This window comes from Engystomops pustulosus, chromosome 10, assembly GCF_040894005.1.
Source record: "Engystomops pustulosus chromosome 10, aEngPut4.maternal, whole genome shotgun sequence".
NCBI lineage: Eukaryota > Metazoa > Chordata > Amphibia > Anura > Leptodactylidae > Engystomops > Engystomops pustulosus.
In genome coordinates, this window is record NC_092420.1 from 32,634,336 (window position 1) to 32,651,316 (window position 16,981).

The 16,981-nt window shown below is 40.0% G+C and overlaps 1 protein-coding gene across 1 annotated transcript; it reads right to left on the bottom strand.

Annotated features, from left to right (window-relative positions):
• Positions 1-908: 908 nt before the first annotated feature.
• PDGFB (platelet derived growth factor subunit B) lies at positions 909-14,363 on the bottom strand. Its single transcript, XM_072127021.1, has 7 exons — positions 13,947-14,363; positions 10,913-11,009; positions 5,885-5,977; positions 5,447-5,640; positions 3,326-3,473; positions 2,986-3,160; positions 909-1,818 (listed from the first exon to the last, which is right to left on the bottom strand). The coding sequence occupies exons 1-6, from the start codon at positions 14,001-14,003 to the stop codon at positions 3,024-3,026; spliced, it is 726 nt and encodes a 241-aa protein (XP_071983122.1). The 5' UTR covers positions 14,004-14,363; the 3' UTR covers positions 909-1,818; positions 2,986-3,023.
• Between the last annotated feature and the right edge of the window lie 2,618 nt (positions 14,364-16,981).

Genomic DNA, 16,981 nt, shown 5'->3' on the forward strand with positions numbered 1-16,981 from the left:
ACCCGGCCGAAGGAGTTCCCACAATACGGAGTGTCCGACGATCATGCACTCCTGCGCGATTCACTAAGGTCGTGCGCCCGATTTCCTGCATGTGTCGATTCCCCAATCAGGTCCACCGGAGTTCACCTTCTTCTTCCCGGTGTATGTGAGTGCATGTCTTGCGGGATTTAACAATTTTAAAGTTAAATCCCGCGCTCAGTCTGAATCTGTCAGATTGTCCTACCACCCGCCCCCCAATTTCTTTCCCATGAAAGCCAGCGCGATTGCGCCAAAATCCTATCACGTGTAACACAATCCCCTTCTAAATGCCTGTCCCAGAATGTATATTGGAAAATAGCATAACTTTTCATAACACACACAATATCAACTGTATAGAAATAGTTGTTTTTTGCAGAAGATAGAATTTATAAAAACTATATGTCATTCTGCATCTCACAGTCTATAATATATTGTCTATAATAAGGATTGCATGTAGAGTGACAGGGTTCCTTTAAAGCAGTGGTTCTCAACCTGTGGGTCGGGACCCCAGCGGGGGTCGAACGACCAAAACCGGGGGTCGCCTAAAGCCATCGGAGCCGCAATTTTACTGTGTTTTTACTGCGAGTTGCATGGTTTGGGGTCACCACAGCATGAGGAACTGTATTGCGGGGTCCCAGCATTAGAAAGATTGAGAACCACTGCTTTAAAGCAATACTATACATATACTGTAACTATTGTGAACAAATTGCCCAAAACTGCAACTTTGTGTTTTAGAAGAACTAACCTATTTCTTCAATTACAGTGTGAAACACCAAGTTGTCTGGTCAGACTCCCGCTTTACCTATAGAACAGACTTATGACTGGCTCACCAAACATTGCTTGGAGACTTTCATTTCAATACAAAAAAGCAAATAAAAAAACCCAACAAATTCAAAAAAATGTTCTCGTCTTTAATACAAATGTCATCCCTTTTAATACAAATTGAAATTTGGTTGGGGGTTTTCTTTGTACAATTTAAATATTGAATATAAATTACTTTACATAATAGATCAATATTTTTCATTATTTGTTGACAGGCAGAGCTGTGTGCAATGAGAAAGGAATTCAGAGTAATGGGAAGGAGATGGATAAGTCATGTCAGAAATACTGGAAAACAGTGAGAAGAAGGACAAGTTAACGTTCCACATGTTAACAGTTTTCTGCCATCATTTATGGAAAAACACTGTCAAAAAGATAAGCCGACCTGCAATTCTCTATTGGATGCTTGTTGCATGGGATATTGTAGCAGGTTGCCTGTAGATAGTTTACTCCATTAGCTTAAAGCAGAAATACAATTGGGATATATCCAACATGTGGCCTCTTCCTTCTCAGTGGTTGCAATGTCATAGAAATACATAAATACTGGGCAATGAGGGTGAAGGTCACTAAGAATTCAGTCTCGTTCCCATTTTTCAGTCTCTGTCCTGCCTCGTGCAATCTGAGCAAAACCACTTTTTACAAAAATATGTATATATTTATATATTTATAAAAAATACAACATAAAGAACATTAAATAAGGTGACAAAATACATCCAGTGAGTTCAAGAGTGGTTTTGTGTTCCCCATCATTTTCTCCCACCACTTCTGATAATCAGAGATTTTTATTTGGCAGTAGGTTCTCTGCTCCGGTCAAAGGAACACATTTCTTTATCTCTGTTGAGAAATTTGCAGTGGGATCTGTGGGTACAGATGGAAAACAGTCTTTTTTGTGTCTGTAAAGCACCAGCGGCACCAAGTCCGGCACATGAAGCATCCAGTCAGAAGACCCCATAGGGGCCAAATTTCATCTTGCTGTGTATCCTGGGGACAAAATATAAGAAAATATGAGTATATTTAGACTTTTTAGATCAGACAAAGGGTTAACAGAGTAAGTGTATTCTTCATAGGATTTCCTAGATTCAACAGGGGCAAGGGGATTGGTAACTGCTACCAGTCAGGGCCCTGAACCGGTACAGGAGATAGAAGAGTAAACGTTGGCCACTGACTGGCTACAGAGGACCAGTCCCAAGGGTACACAAAACCAGGGGGCGCTGAATAGTAATGCGAGCCAGAGCATGGTTACTGCATTTAATTTTGACCCTCATTTACTACTTCTTTAATACTATCTATAAATGTCGTACCCGGGAAAAATAAGTAAACATTAAAACCTATTGTTCACTATATTGTACAACAAATATGTGAAATATTAGTAAACTGTTGGACTAAAGGCTACATGTATGGGAGGCATGCTATCCTTCCCTGATAAATGGCAATAGATATATGATATCGGATATATGAAATCTCTCATACTTTGTTCTACAGCAAGAGAATGGAATTTATTTAGTGGAAAAGATTGTTAAATATCTAGATAAGTGGACCCAAACCCGTAATGTTTGTGGGTAGGAGACCCCGAACCCAGACCTCAGCCAGAAGTTCGGGTTTTATGTTTGTCTCATCCCCAATCCCCACCCCCTCGCCTTAACACTCGAGATTGGTCACAATCTCCAGAAAAATCATGGCCACATTTGACCGTTGTGGTGCAACTAGTTAATGGATCAGTTCATCCCTATCAATATCTTATTAAATTCCGATTTCTGACATTCACACCAGGAAATTTCATTTGTGTGAAGTAGCAGGAAGGTAACCAGAAACTTCCCAGTTACATCGAACATTGTTATCAACTTTTGAATCATTATCTCCCATTATATGAAATGATATAATAGGATTAAACATTCTTGAAGGCTGCATATATTGTCTGTAGATATTAAGAGATAATCTCATAAATGTTTGTTAATTGTCGATGAAGACTTAAATGATTGCTGCTCCATTTTTACCGCAACTCCTTAAATTTGGATCGGATTGAAAAGAAAAGATTTCCATGTCATAGCAGCTACTTAATCCCACAAGTAATTGGTGTAACCCCTCCCCCCGGCATTTTTAGGATTAATTTAATGTGTTAATAATTGGAAGGGAAGTATCACATCTCACCTGCAAAATAACAGGTACAAAGAAGCCTTCCCAAGTCACTACGTGGAGAGAAAATGTCTCTGCTCCTTCTTGCTGGGTAGGTGCTTGAATTTTTTATTCTTTCGCTTCAACGGTCGTAGTTGAGACTCTTCCTTACGAGTTACAGTGGTTGGAGGTGGAGTGGTGGCCGGTACATCTATGATAGTGAATACAAAGAATAAATGGGATGGCCGGTACCCCAATTATAGACAAGTCCCCCTACAGCCAGGAAGAATAAATGGGCACTCATGGAAGATTAGAAACTGAAGATGACGTATCAGTGAACTAAGAAACCAAAAAAACCCTAAATTATAATAATTACCTGCAAGAATCCTGTGCTCGTTGACAGTGTGGTGACTTCTTACGGGTGCAGGATTGACAGGCTCACACTTGCACTCCACATGATCTTCTAAGGGAATAGGGACTTGGATGATATTTTTTTTGGTTCGATGGATGACAATTTTCTTCACCTGTTTCAACAGGAAAGTCATTAACACAGGTTCAGGGATCAGAATACTAGTAAATGCCAACAAGCTGTAAACCTTTAAGCCCTTTATGACTTATACACATTGGGTCCTAAACCATTCTTCTGTGTAATTTGTAAAATCCAATTCTCTTAGATCCCTGCTATAGGAGACTCACATTACAGGGAATGATCACATACTGCTGATATAGTAGATCTTTCCATTGCCCAACTGCATATTCCATCACACAAATATCCAGCCAGGAATGTTCCATAAAAAATACTCAACTTTTCCAAAGCACAGTGATTTCCTGGAAAGTACCCCCAACAGAGGTACATTAGCAGCACAATGGGAGATATACTCTGTTACAACACAGTGGAGTGCGGATATGGACTATTCCATCATTTTTTTCAGGAATATCAATCTTTAAAGTAAATATCTTTATGTTGTCTTTTGATTAGACATTTATAATTATTACAAAAATACATGTAAAATGTCCATCAATTTAACAACTCATCTTAGCACTCCATGCTGGGAGGAAATTTGGCAGTGCCTCAAAAGTAACATAGCTTTAATATAATGGAAATTGGGGAGTGGGGTACTGTATTTGAGATGTGTTATGTAGTTTCTTTTAGAGTTCCTGTGAATATTTTTGGGGAATTTACAGGTGGTATTATCGGTATTATTGTTCAGTAGAAAATCATATACATGTGGTCCCCTACTTAAGGACACCTGACTTAAAGATGACCCCTAGTTACAGACAGACCCCTCTGCCCCTTGTGTCCTCTGGTAAAGCTCTCTGGATTTTACTATAGTCCCATGCTGCAATAATAATAATAAAATAATAATTCTTTATTTATATATCGCACACAGATTACGCAGCGCTGCACAAGCACGTCAAATCAGTCAGCTGTAAGGTGTCTGTAATGAAGCTTTATTCATAAGCCTTGGTCCCATTACAGCAAAAAATGTTGAAACTCTAATTAGACTTTCATACAAATTCAACTTAAGGACAAACCTATGGAACCTATCTTGTACGTAACCCAGGGACTGCCTGTAATGTTTTTTCATTGTATCTGATGAATTATAGTTGTCAATTTGAAAGAAAATCGACTATCAAAATCAAGTATGATAAACCAGGGAGACTAGAGCCCTATGCACACAACCGTATGGGGGGCTGGTGACCCTTATAGTGGTCTATGGCACCCGGTCACCTCAGTGTGACTGAGACGGGCAACTGCAAGGCAAAATATAGGACATGTACTATATTTTTCCCTTTTTTAGTGCACGGATGATTGGCTTTCAATGGAGTGGATAAACACACAGTCGTGTGTATAAGACCTTACTCATAGAACCAGGCCTGTGGCTGTGGTATTCTTCTTATATTTGTTATCTATTGCCTCCTTCCTTCTAAGCAGGAAGTTCTCACTGCACAGATGCCGAGGAAGCAGGAGTGGATGAGACAGTGTAACAGCCTGTAAAGCCAGATCTCAATGGGGCCTGGGTAGCCCCTCAGGCTCATTAGCAGTATTTTTGAAGTTGATGTTAGAAGGAAGGATAACAATTATAAGAAGAATATTACAATCGCCGTGCCTGGTCCTATAAGTAAGTGTCCCTGGTTTATCATTCTTGAATTTTTCTTGATGGTTGAAACAGAGAACTCCTGATAGTATTTACGATTAAATCATACACATATTAGTCCATATTGGGTGTAACAGTCGGACCAAACAGACAAACAAATCTAGCTTTTCTCCAGACGGTGTTGTTGTTTAAGCAGTCAGACAAAACAATCATTCATCAAAGGGGTTGAAGTTGAATTTTGTCAACTGAAGTTGTGATTGTTGAAAAAGCCAAAAAACTGTGACTGTTTTCTGACCAACAGCTTTTGGGGTGTTATCAGGACCCGTACAATTGGGGCCAAATGTAAACATACATTAAAATATGTTAAAATTATTTTACTGTCAGCATCACAAAATTACCTTGACATGCCGGATATGTACTCGATGGGGCACACATTTCATGTTTCTTGAGTTGCAACATCCTGAGCACCTCTGCACCTCCACACATGATGGCTGAACTAGAAAGTTAGCATTCGTTGGATCAACCAAATTACGGGTGATTTCAAACACTTCTGTTCTTGTTTTGCATTGTGCAAGCTGAGCTTGTTCTACATCTGAAAGAAAAAAAATTGTCAGTTCTCTTACCTGCAAATGGGGTCACAAAAATGTAGAGTTGTGAAATTTAGGTGTAATATTCAGTTGCTAATACCTATAAAGGATCAGAGCTGTGAACCGATGCACAGCTTCAGTGTGATTATGAAATGAGGTGGCTATCATAAAATCGGAATGTATGATGTCACTCCTAAATTATGGCTCATAGTGAGTGTAAAACCGTTTACCCCAAGCAATCTTCCTTACCTAAGCTACGAACGACCCGGGAGTGGCTGGAATTGCCCCTAGGGAAACTTCTTGTTCCATTCCTGCTTAACTCATATATATCCTCCTCCTCATCTGTTAAGGGAGACACAAGTTGAATTTCAATTGAATGAAAAAGATTTCCCACATAATGACATTAATGATTCAAGGTCAGATTACAAAGTCGTTATATCAGATAAAATGACGATTATAGCACTGGAGTTAGTTCTCACACCCTTCTTCTGGAACGTTAGTGTACAAGGTCATTCCTATTGTTCACGATTGAAGTTTGAGGTTTACATTTTCTTTCTTGACTTTGTGTTTGCATATATCATGATATCCTAACAGTTCTATTATACTATTCATATAAGACTGAAGAAATCACAAAAAAGTGTGCCGCAACCATTGACCCTCTTGATATATGAATTACATGACATCACTTGGGCTTCGACCAAATTGTTGTACGATGGGCTTGCCAGGTCTTATGACACCAGACTCTTCAATATAAAAGTAATAAAGTATAAAAGGTTTGTCAACAGTTTGTAAAGTGAATCCGGTGCTATAATCCTAAGTACATACATTTTGTTTGATAGCAAATCTCGGTATTTGCTTGCTTAACGACTATCTTCCTGGATATGTGACCATTATGAGAGATCCGTGTAAACTCCAGCTGCAGAAATAAGGTCATGCACCCCTCGCTGACAGTAATGAAAAACCCTTTCATGCTATTTTTGGCACTCTCTACAAATATGTAGGTAAAAAGTGATTGAAACATTTTCAAAGGAAAGCATTTCCAAAGGGATGGACTCTGAATGGAATGATATCAGTATTTTCCCCAAAGAACCTGGCTTTAGCGAAAACACAGCCTGCTGAGAGGTTCCATGGAACAACCAGCATGCAAATGTAAGCCTCAATTATTTCGGAGACCATGCTCTGTAGGCTAATGAATGGGGAGCCTTGCAGCTTCTAATAGTTTACGTTTTTCAATGTTGTGTCTGTTATTGTGCTGTAAATATGAAAGTACATGTAGCCATAATAAAAAATATTTAGTGAACGTTATTATAACTTAGAAATGTAATCTATGCACGTTTACGTCTTTGTTCTTTTTTTTTGCGTGTAGGTGGAATAACATGATTATTCTGTAATATTACACTATATCGAGATCCTAACCTTTTAGCATTATGAAACAATGACGCGCTGACATTTAAAGGCGCAGGACAATGACATACTGTGACACACTGACATTAAGGGTCTAATAAGAATGGCACACTGACATTTAGGGTCTAAGTTCAATGATACACTGGCACTTGGGGTCCTAGAATAATAACAAAATGAGTGAGAGTATTGGCCAAAGAACAAAGGCGCACTCACACTTGGAGCCCTACAATAATGACACATTGACTTACGCCAATAGACCAAGAACAATGACACACTGACAATTGGAGCCTTGGAATAAAGACACGCTAGCTTACCCCGAGTGATTGAGGACAATGCCACTCTGACACTAGGGGGTCACAACATCATTAAGGAAGAATCCTGGAGAGTGTGAAAATAGAGCAATGTGCTGCAGAATATACACAGCACAAGGCACAATTACCCAGTTCCAGATTGGACTATTAATTCCAGTTTTAATCATCTACAGCTCATTTGTGGTTAGTGGAAGGGTTACGGTAAACTTGGGTTATTACCACTATTAAAGTGATTTTCTACCAGCAACATTGTCATAAAAGAGATAACATGAGTACATATGTCATCACTACACAACTACAATGAGCTGCCCTGCAGGGTATATCTAGTCAGTTTGCTAATAAATGTCATTTAGGTATACATTACATCGGTGGAGGTAAAGCAGCATATGTAGCCAGAGGCTATTCTGAAGTAACGGGGCAGAAAACTACTTAATAACAAAAGATGAGTAATTTCTTACCTTTATCTAAAGAAACAATGAATAACTTTGTTTTCTTATTTTGTTTAGACTGTTTTAATATAAAAGCCTCTTACTGGGAAAGGAATAAGATAAGACAATGGCTATTATTGAAATTTTAGGTAATGCTTAGAAAGTCATGTTTCCAAAACAGCTGCTTACCACACCCTGTCTGTATGAGAACACACCAAGGACAAACACTGAATAGGCCGGGAGACGCTGGGGTCCGGCTGTCCACAGACTCATTACTTACACAGTGCATGACACATTGAATGACCCTTTCTAAAAGTCAACTAGCAAAACTTCTATACTACTATATCTTACTATACTATGCTATACTATAGCAAATGATTATATATTTTACAATATGGAATATCAATTGAAAATTAAATGGAAAAAGAGAGTCAATTCCCACTTAACATCTCTACAAAACATATACATATCCATTGTTTTGGACTCCACTATTGTTATTTAAAATGCAGGTGATATTATAGTAAGAAATAGTGAACTACACTCAGATTTTGGAAGCCATACAAGGCAGCGGGGAAAATCCATATCTATCTAAGAAATTTCCATTTCATTGACTGGTACAGTTTTATCTTGTCTAATGTTAGAGGTTTCCATATGTGTGGCCAGCACCAGACCAGGGTAAGATGGGCCTGCCAAAGTGGGCCCTGTCTCGAATCCCATGTAGGATGTATTATCTTATACTCCATAATATTTATGAATCATGGTATTGGTAATAGATCATAGTGACAAGTGATTGTTCCATTTGCTTACAAAGGTTTTAGTCTTCAGCTGGATCTTAGGAACCCAATGGGGCACATTTACTGAGGGTCTGCACTTTGGTCGGATAGTCCGACGATTTCCGATCCACGCTGCATTTAGCAGTTTTTGGCGCATCAGCGCCGGCTTTCATGCGACACAAACCGGGTGGAGGGGCGTCGGACGATCGGACTGATCCGGACTAAGCACTTTAACACCAAGCAATTAAATGCACCGGAAGAAGATGGTGAACTCCGGCAGACCTGAACAGGGAAGCGACACATGCAGGATATCGGGCGCACGATCTACGTGAATCGCGGCAGAGTTCACCCTTGTCAGACATTCCGGATTGGGGATCAAGCAGGGAAGGGGTAAGTAAATGTGCCCCAATGTGTTAGAACCTTTGCCCACTGAAGAATACTCTGGTACTCCGGTGTAGGGTCCTGATGCTGAGATCCTCACCAGTTACAGAAATAAAGGGTCCTCTTCAACCAGCTAGACCTACCTTCACCCATATGACACTGATTTGCTATGTAAACCAAGTATCTAAATAAGTTCCCATAAAAACCAAAGTGTCTTCTATCACCCATCAAACTTGTGCCACATGCACCCCTTTGCCATTGTAACAATCTCCATAACTCACTTTTTGGCCAGAGTAAATCCTAGTTATGTGGAAAAACAAAGGTCTCCACACCTACATTATTTGTCCTTTCCAAACTACTGTATGCCAAATCTCAATATGTCATGCCAGATTCTCACTGGCATTGCCAGGTTGAAGGTTGATGTGCTTGTTGGGTATTAATAGCACATCCAGCTGCAGCAGCTGGACGTAGTCTGGAAGTGAGAGGGCGGGAGGGGGAGGGAGCGCAAGGAATTCTTTTCAAGCACAAGCCAGAGTTTGAGACTGGCACATCAGACAAAGAGGGGAAGTTGTGTCCAGACACAGATAGCAGAGTGCAGGGGTCTGACGTGCGCATGGAGACAATAGCTAGGAGGGAGGTCGCAGTACAACATAGCAAACTCTGATGTCCTGCAAACACTGTTCTCCTGGCATGACTTCATGCACACTCCGGCCAGTTCTATGTGCCATTGTCATTAACCCTTCTCTCAGGTGAAAACTATTCCCCAAACATATCTCCATTATTATTGGGGCCAGTACATTCCTGTTTGTATAAGACTGCATATTGTAACTTGCAAATAATTGTAGGCACCTGGTTTCTAGAAATATTCATGCGCTGACACGCTGATAAAAGCGAATAACACACAGCATGCACAGAACGTGACTGAATTATGGCTAATGTCAATATTCCCAGCCCGTTATGTAAAACTCTAAGAATTACTGCTGTGGAGCTCCTCATAGAAATCGGTGCACATGTCAGCATGATGCAGGTCTATGAAGATTGACTATAGTTGTAACCAGTCTAAGGTGACACATGTTCTAATGGAACATAAAGCAGACGGCAACAAAACAGAATCAACAGCAAAATGAAAACACAACTTTGTAGGAATATTGTGATTTTGTAATATAAATCTTATAAGCTCTAGTACATTGGGAGATAACTAAAGGAAATAAATACATTAAATCCATTTATTTCGCCACATCCCATTTGAGACCCCCCATGAGCTTGTACAGTAACATAGCCGCCATATAATGTGCCCATGTCACATATAAAATACCTGGGTGCTTTCCTCTGCCCTCCTGCATACCATGGAAAAGGGCCATATGTCGTCCCGATCCCATGGACTGCATATATTGTACAGAAGGGGAATCCTCGCATCATACCAAAATATGATGCAAGGACTTCCCATCTGCCAACTGGACTGGAGCGACAGTACTGGAACCGTGTGCAGTGTGGCCATCAGACAGGAATTCCATGCATTATATTTTGGTATAATGCAATGACTCTCCTTCTGTACAATGTGTACTGGCCCACTTCCAGGGGGAGCACACAATCTTCAGGGAACTTCATATACATTGTGGGATAGTTGGCAGAATTCTTTCTCATTTTGCACATTTATGTGTTTTGGCACATTTTGCACTTTATTCAATAATGGAGTGAGGTTTATCACAAAAGTATTGGGGTTTGTGAGACAAATAAAATGTGGATAAATCGGATAAAATGTGGCTTAAAATTTTTGTGCTAAGTAAAACAACCAATTTATCGTGTAAAGGTAGAAAACTTTTTTAAAGAGTTGCCACATTTATCATACCATTTCAAAACATTTGGCTTCTTTACACTTTTTTCTCTAGTTTAATCATTAGAAAGGATTAGTAAATCTGCCCCATAGTACATCATAACAGAAAAACATATAGAGGAGAACAGAACTCTGTAGAGATTTACCTACGGATTCTATCTGCAGCAACCTTCTTATATCTGCTATAGACTTGACAGATCCTCCTGTGATCTTCTTGTACATCTCACTTGGAATGGGGTCCCCCTGTTAGAAAATATAACTGGGTGAACAAAACAATCCAAAGATCACATGTACTAGAATTATAATATCAAAAATTAATGGACTGATCATACATATTCAAAGTCTGAATATTTATACATGCTTCTGGTGTAGGAATACTTTAGCGGCCTGACCTACATAACAACATGTATATTATTCACTTTCCCGAGGTGGTTGTGTTGATACTAGAGTGTTCTCATTATAACTTTGTAATAGTTCCCAAAGGGTCTAGTCAAATACATTGCATTTGATGGATATAGAGAGAATATTCCTGCAAGAATTTGCTACAGAACCTGTGTAAATACATGTTCCCGTGATTCCTGTGTGCTGGATATACATTTCTTATCCTCCTGCCATATCTCCCCTTTACTTTGAACTATTTTATTTACAAAGAGAATACATTAACATTGCAGCTGTCATCTATTCAAGTGATGCTTGCCAGGTGCATGAAAGCGTATGAAGGTGGTGCACTGTACCAGGGCTCAGAGCATTGTATTACTGAAAACAACCAAACAATTGGCCGTAATGCCACTATATAAGCTTTAATGATCCCAGGTGACTTGTATAAATATATAGTCTAGAAATTAAAAACCAATATTAACATATACATGTAGAATTATTTAGATTTGTCCGTCTTCATGTCCACGTTTGTATGTTGAGGATGACCATTTCATTAAATAAAAGCTTCATGATTTTGCAGTCCTGTGTCATGGGATGTCTATGCTACATATGGGTGCCCACCCAGTGGTGACGCTGTGCATTGCACTTCTTTTGCATCTGTTTTGTGAGAACTTGAGTCCTTAAACAAACTCAAACAACGTCAACAGTGGACGTTTCTGTATATAGACATTCATAGCAGATAAGTGTTACTTAAGTGTTATTGTGCTGTAACATAAGATCTGTGTAATTCGGGAATGATCGTTTCATACCAGATTTTGTTCAGCGAAATATACCATATGTTATCAGGATTTGAAGATTTGCGAAGTATTACACAGTCCTAACTCCATGGAAACACTACATCTAAACGTTCAAGTCAATTGAGAAGGTTTTTTTTTTTACCAATATCAGCACTTTTGAGGATCACAGAAGTATCTAAGCTGGTTACGACGCATGGCCAAGACAACATTGTGAGGCAACACATTTCTTAAATCCATTCTGTACTCAATAAGGTACTTAGATACCTAGTTCTCATCGAGAGAAAATCCCAACCCAGAGGCAGAACAAGCCAGGACAAAGAAAATGTTGGCAAGCAACCCTTCTAGGAAAGAAATACTAGGACTGTAGGGAGAGATGCCAACTATTGTTCTTCAAAGAAACTTAGTGCCCTGGTGGAGAGAGGTGAGAGGGCTGAACGGGGAAAGTGAGAAGCTTTGGGAACCCTTGTAAATAGGAGTGGACTGAGAGACTGAACCATAGCATGAGTGGTGAGAGCCAGACAAAAGTCACCTATTTGCTTTAGATAAAGTACCACTCTGCACTATGCTGCTAAGATATTCAGTAAGACAAGGGGCAGTGAGACGCTGCACTAGAGGAACAGTCTGTAGGTCCTAGATGAAACCTATAATCATTTATTAACCTCAGCCAAATAATAAAGGTAAAATAAACATATAATGAACAAAGAAACACAGAAGAAGGCTTGAGCAGACAGGAGCTCCAGACAGCCTGACATAATGCACCTGTATTGGAAAGCATCCAAAGAACATACAGAAGTCATTGCTGCCCCATGTTCTGGCAGTCCCCAGAGATGAGCTACAACTTCTAGATGGTCTAATATTTGGGGTGTACTTGGAGTACAACTTGGGGTGTATGGCGTACGTCCATAAAATATGGATAGGTAAATAACACAAAGTTGTTGTTTTTGTATATTATAACATAACACATGATTACACAGCATGATCGATGACATAGATAAATTGTACATTTACATCAATTAAAACTGTTTGGAGCATTAGGAATCTCAATCACACGGACTCTCATGGACTATTATTGGGGATCAGATTTTTGTGACTTGCATTTACCTGCAGGATCATAAAAAACACATATAGCAGCACATTGTGGTATGAGCTCTGATCAATGACAAGCTCAGCTCTTCTTCATTAAGAAACTTAGCTCCTTCTGTACAGCTTAACAGATGGCATCCTCACACCTTATGTATGTTTTTCCTCCTATTTTGCAACCTCCCCGGTGCACTTGTATTCCTCCCTCCATGCTGCGCTCTCTCCCTGCCTGGCAGGCATGTGTGCGTGTTGTAATGTAACCTGCCCCTGCTCTCTCCCTGAGGCTGCACATACAGTGTGTTCCAGGCAGCTGGCCATACACCCACTTCCGCATACACACACAGGCACTGCTGGCAGGTGCTGTGCGAATGTGCAGGTCACCTCTACAAGTGGCATCCAGCACACCCCATCTTAGTGCCTAGCTGGATCCGCAATTGTACAACCTCTCTAGTCTCCAGGTATATACCTGCATAGCCCCGACTACATTCCTGAAAACCCCAGTTAATACACAGTTCTTGGATTTGATCATTAAATTATATTGGATTCCAAAGTCTGACCTAAGCAAGTGACAATTACATATTTCTGATAAATTTAGTTTTAATTTGGAATGGATTGTAAATGCCTGTCTCATTTGCATCTTTAAGATTCAATGGTGAAAAGAATTTCCGATACCCAGATTTGATCCGTCAAGTACAAGATCTGCGGCAGATTGAGCTAAAATTAATTCAAGTGAAGCATGGAACAAAATATTAATGGTGAAAAGAATTTCAGGTACCCATATTTGATCCGTCAAGTACAAGATCTGTAGCAGATTGAGCTTAAATTTCTTAATATTAACTAAATATTAACCCTAATTCAGGACACTATGAAGATGGGCACTTACTTACATCTTAAATATATATAAGAAAGCTTCAGACATTCTTACCTCAGCACGAACCACATGCAGAAGCCAAATCGACATTAGTAGACCCCCAAGATTCATCCTGTAGTCCAAGGGAGAATATGTGGAACATGTATATAGCAGCTGTCAGATCTTCTCAGATAGTGAATAGCAGGGAGGCTGGCACCCTTCCAGTAGGGGATACCCCTCCCCAAATAAAGGTCTCCTTATTCCAAAGCCTGTGCGGTGGATGTTGTTGAAGGTAGAATTTTAAGGTTGTATGTAGAAAGGGAGAAACAAGATGTGAAAGGTGATAGGTGGCATCAGTATTCCAGCAGAGTGACACAGACTGTCATGTAGAAGCCTGACGTCTAGGGTTTCCTTCCAGAGCAGATGCTAAGAGCTGAACCAAAGCCACTAACTCAAATCCTAAGTGTGCAGTTTCTTTAGCTATCCCAGTGAAGAGGCGGGTGCTGAGAGGGGAAGGGCCTGGTTATTGAAGGAGGGTGCCTGCTACAGTCAGGACTGTATGGAAAGGTGTGTAGGGAGGGGTGTAGAATGGGACTGATGTCACCACGAGTAGGAGGGTAAAGTGAACTCCCTTTAACGGTGCAGACACAACATGTACACGAATGATAAGGGAAAATCATTTCCCAATTCTTCATCTATTGCTAAGTGTTTGCACATTTTTCACTGGTTCATTGCACATTGCACAGAATTTACCCTCTTACAAGCTCACTCATTATATATCAGACAACAGATATAAATGAACCAGAAAAGATTGTAACTGTGAATAATTGGTATAGGTTTGACACAAAAGACGAGAAGTAAACTGGCAGTATCCATGAGTGTGAAACTATTCTGTTCTTGAAATTCTGTTAAAGAAATAGTTTGTAAGTGTCCCTTTTTTGATACCCTACCTACCCTATCACAAAGCACATTAGGTGCATCCCTGGGCCATAGGAAAGGTCAGTGAGGATATTGACACCCAGCAGCTCAGACAAACAGCTCCATTTCACTTGATAGAAGGAATGATAATAATAATTCTTTATTTATATACCGCACAGACAGCTCTATCCATAGTATACAGGCTGCACAGGAGAACTGCAGGGGTGGCCTCTATTGAGATGAATGAGAAGTCTACTACTTGTAGTGAGTCTGAACGACTGCTACCACAGGACAGAGCTGTCTGCTTCCGACTTTGTAGTGTAAATGATAAATGAAAAGGGTGCCACTTATCACTTATTAATCTATCCCCAAAGATTACCCATTAATGAACCATCCTCCTGTCTCCCACGGTCCCATAGCAGTAAATAAAGCAGTAGTCCGGCATGTCACTAACACTTTATTGATAAGAAAGCGTAAGGAACGCTTCAGACCTCCATTCTCATGATCCACTCTGAAAAGGGAATAACTGTACAAAGTGGAAAAAAACTTTTCAATGTTTTTCAAATTTTGGAAGAATCTTTAGGGGCATCTATTCTTGACTTCTCAATAGTATTTTGTCATTGTTTTTTGTCCTTGCTGCACCTCTTGTGCCTTCTTTATGAAGTGTCCGCACTACAATAATTGTCCTTTTCTGACACTTTTTTTTTTTTGGCGCACAATTTTTTTCCTGCACTTTGAGTTTCCCAACATTGTTTTTGGTGCAATTTTGGTGTAAAAAGCTGATCTATAGAGTTCTATTTTACCGTGATGAACGCAGAGACAGTTCTAACCATTTTCGGTCCTGCGCAAATTCATTTACCCTATGCGCCACAATCTAACATCCCAGTGTAAATTATAGCACAATTTGTGCACCAAAATCACAGACCCTGCATCACAATGAATAAATGCCCCCCCTTAATACTTTAGACTCTGGAGCTTCAGTTTTAATCTGAAAATGGGCAAAAAAGTCTGTTTCCCCTGGCTGCTTACTTACATTGACTAAGGCATCTGGCAGGGAATGTACCCAGGGGGAGGGCAGTCGTTCATCAAGATTTATATTTATGAACGGGGCTCAGATATCATACCAGATCATGAACCTAGGACCAGGAAAGCCTAGCTACATCTCAATTTGCTTAGAGAAGACCCATCACTTCTCTTTAAACACTTTTTTACAAAATTATTACATTCCCTCCATGTTAAAATTCAGAGACTTTCTTTGTGAGTTCCTACACATTTTCACAAGGTACAGTCAGTTCATATCCCTTTTGTAATATGAATGGTAACATCCAGTTGTGAATTGTTCAATAATTTTGCAGGTTGATTTAGGGACACTCTGAAATTGTTATTTTATGCAGAATAGGCATTGTCATCGAAAATAGAAATGTCAAGAGAGCTGACGTGAACTTTTTAATCTTTCATTTAGGGCCGTAAAATCATGGTAATAAGTTATCCGACTTTCTATAGAAATTAGTGTTGGAAATAAGATTGTGAAGTCTACAGGGTAAAATGATTAGTTTTAGTAATTAAAGCAGACCCCTTCCTCCTCCAGCCTCTGTACCACATCTACTTATAGTCTTCTACCCCAATCAGCATTGATTGACATAATGCTCTATGGGGGACATTTATCACTGCTTCTATGCCATTTTTTTTAGCATACAAGCCGTGAAATAATCACAAAATTGCTTTTGAATAGAGAACACGCCACCTCGACGCCATGTGGGCGTGGAGAAGGCATAGCACAGCACGGTAGCTGGTTGAGGGGGCAGGCTAGGGGAGTTCCTATGAAAAACCAGAAAACTTTCATTCAGACCTGGCATAGTTATGCTTGCTGGCCGTGCACCCGCCAGATACGTCAAAAGGCCTAATCCTCTTAATGTATTTGGCGCGACAAAGGGGGTTGTGGCCACTATCATACGTAAATCTCCCTCTATATATGCATATGAATGGCTGTCAGGATAGTCTGTTGAACAGGGGTTACCCGTGCCTCTCTGGTGTCTGAGGTGAACAGCAGAAAGGTAGCCCATTCCCTCCCAAAAGTGTGTCCCAACCGTGACAGAGAAAGATTGCAAGCACACACGGCACACAGTCAGTCGCATACAACTGCTCTGGGCCTCTTCCCAGATGTAAGTGTCTGACTGCAATCTGATGCTTCC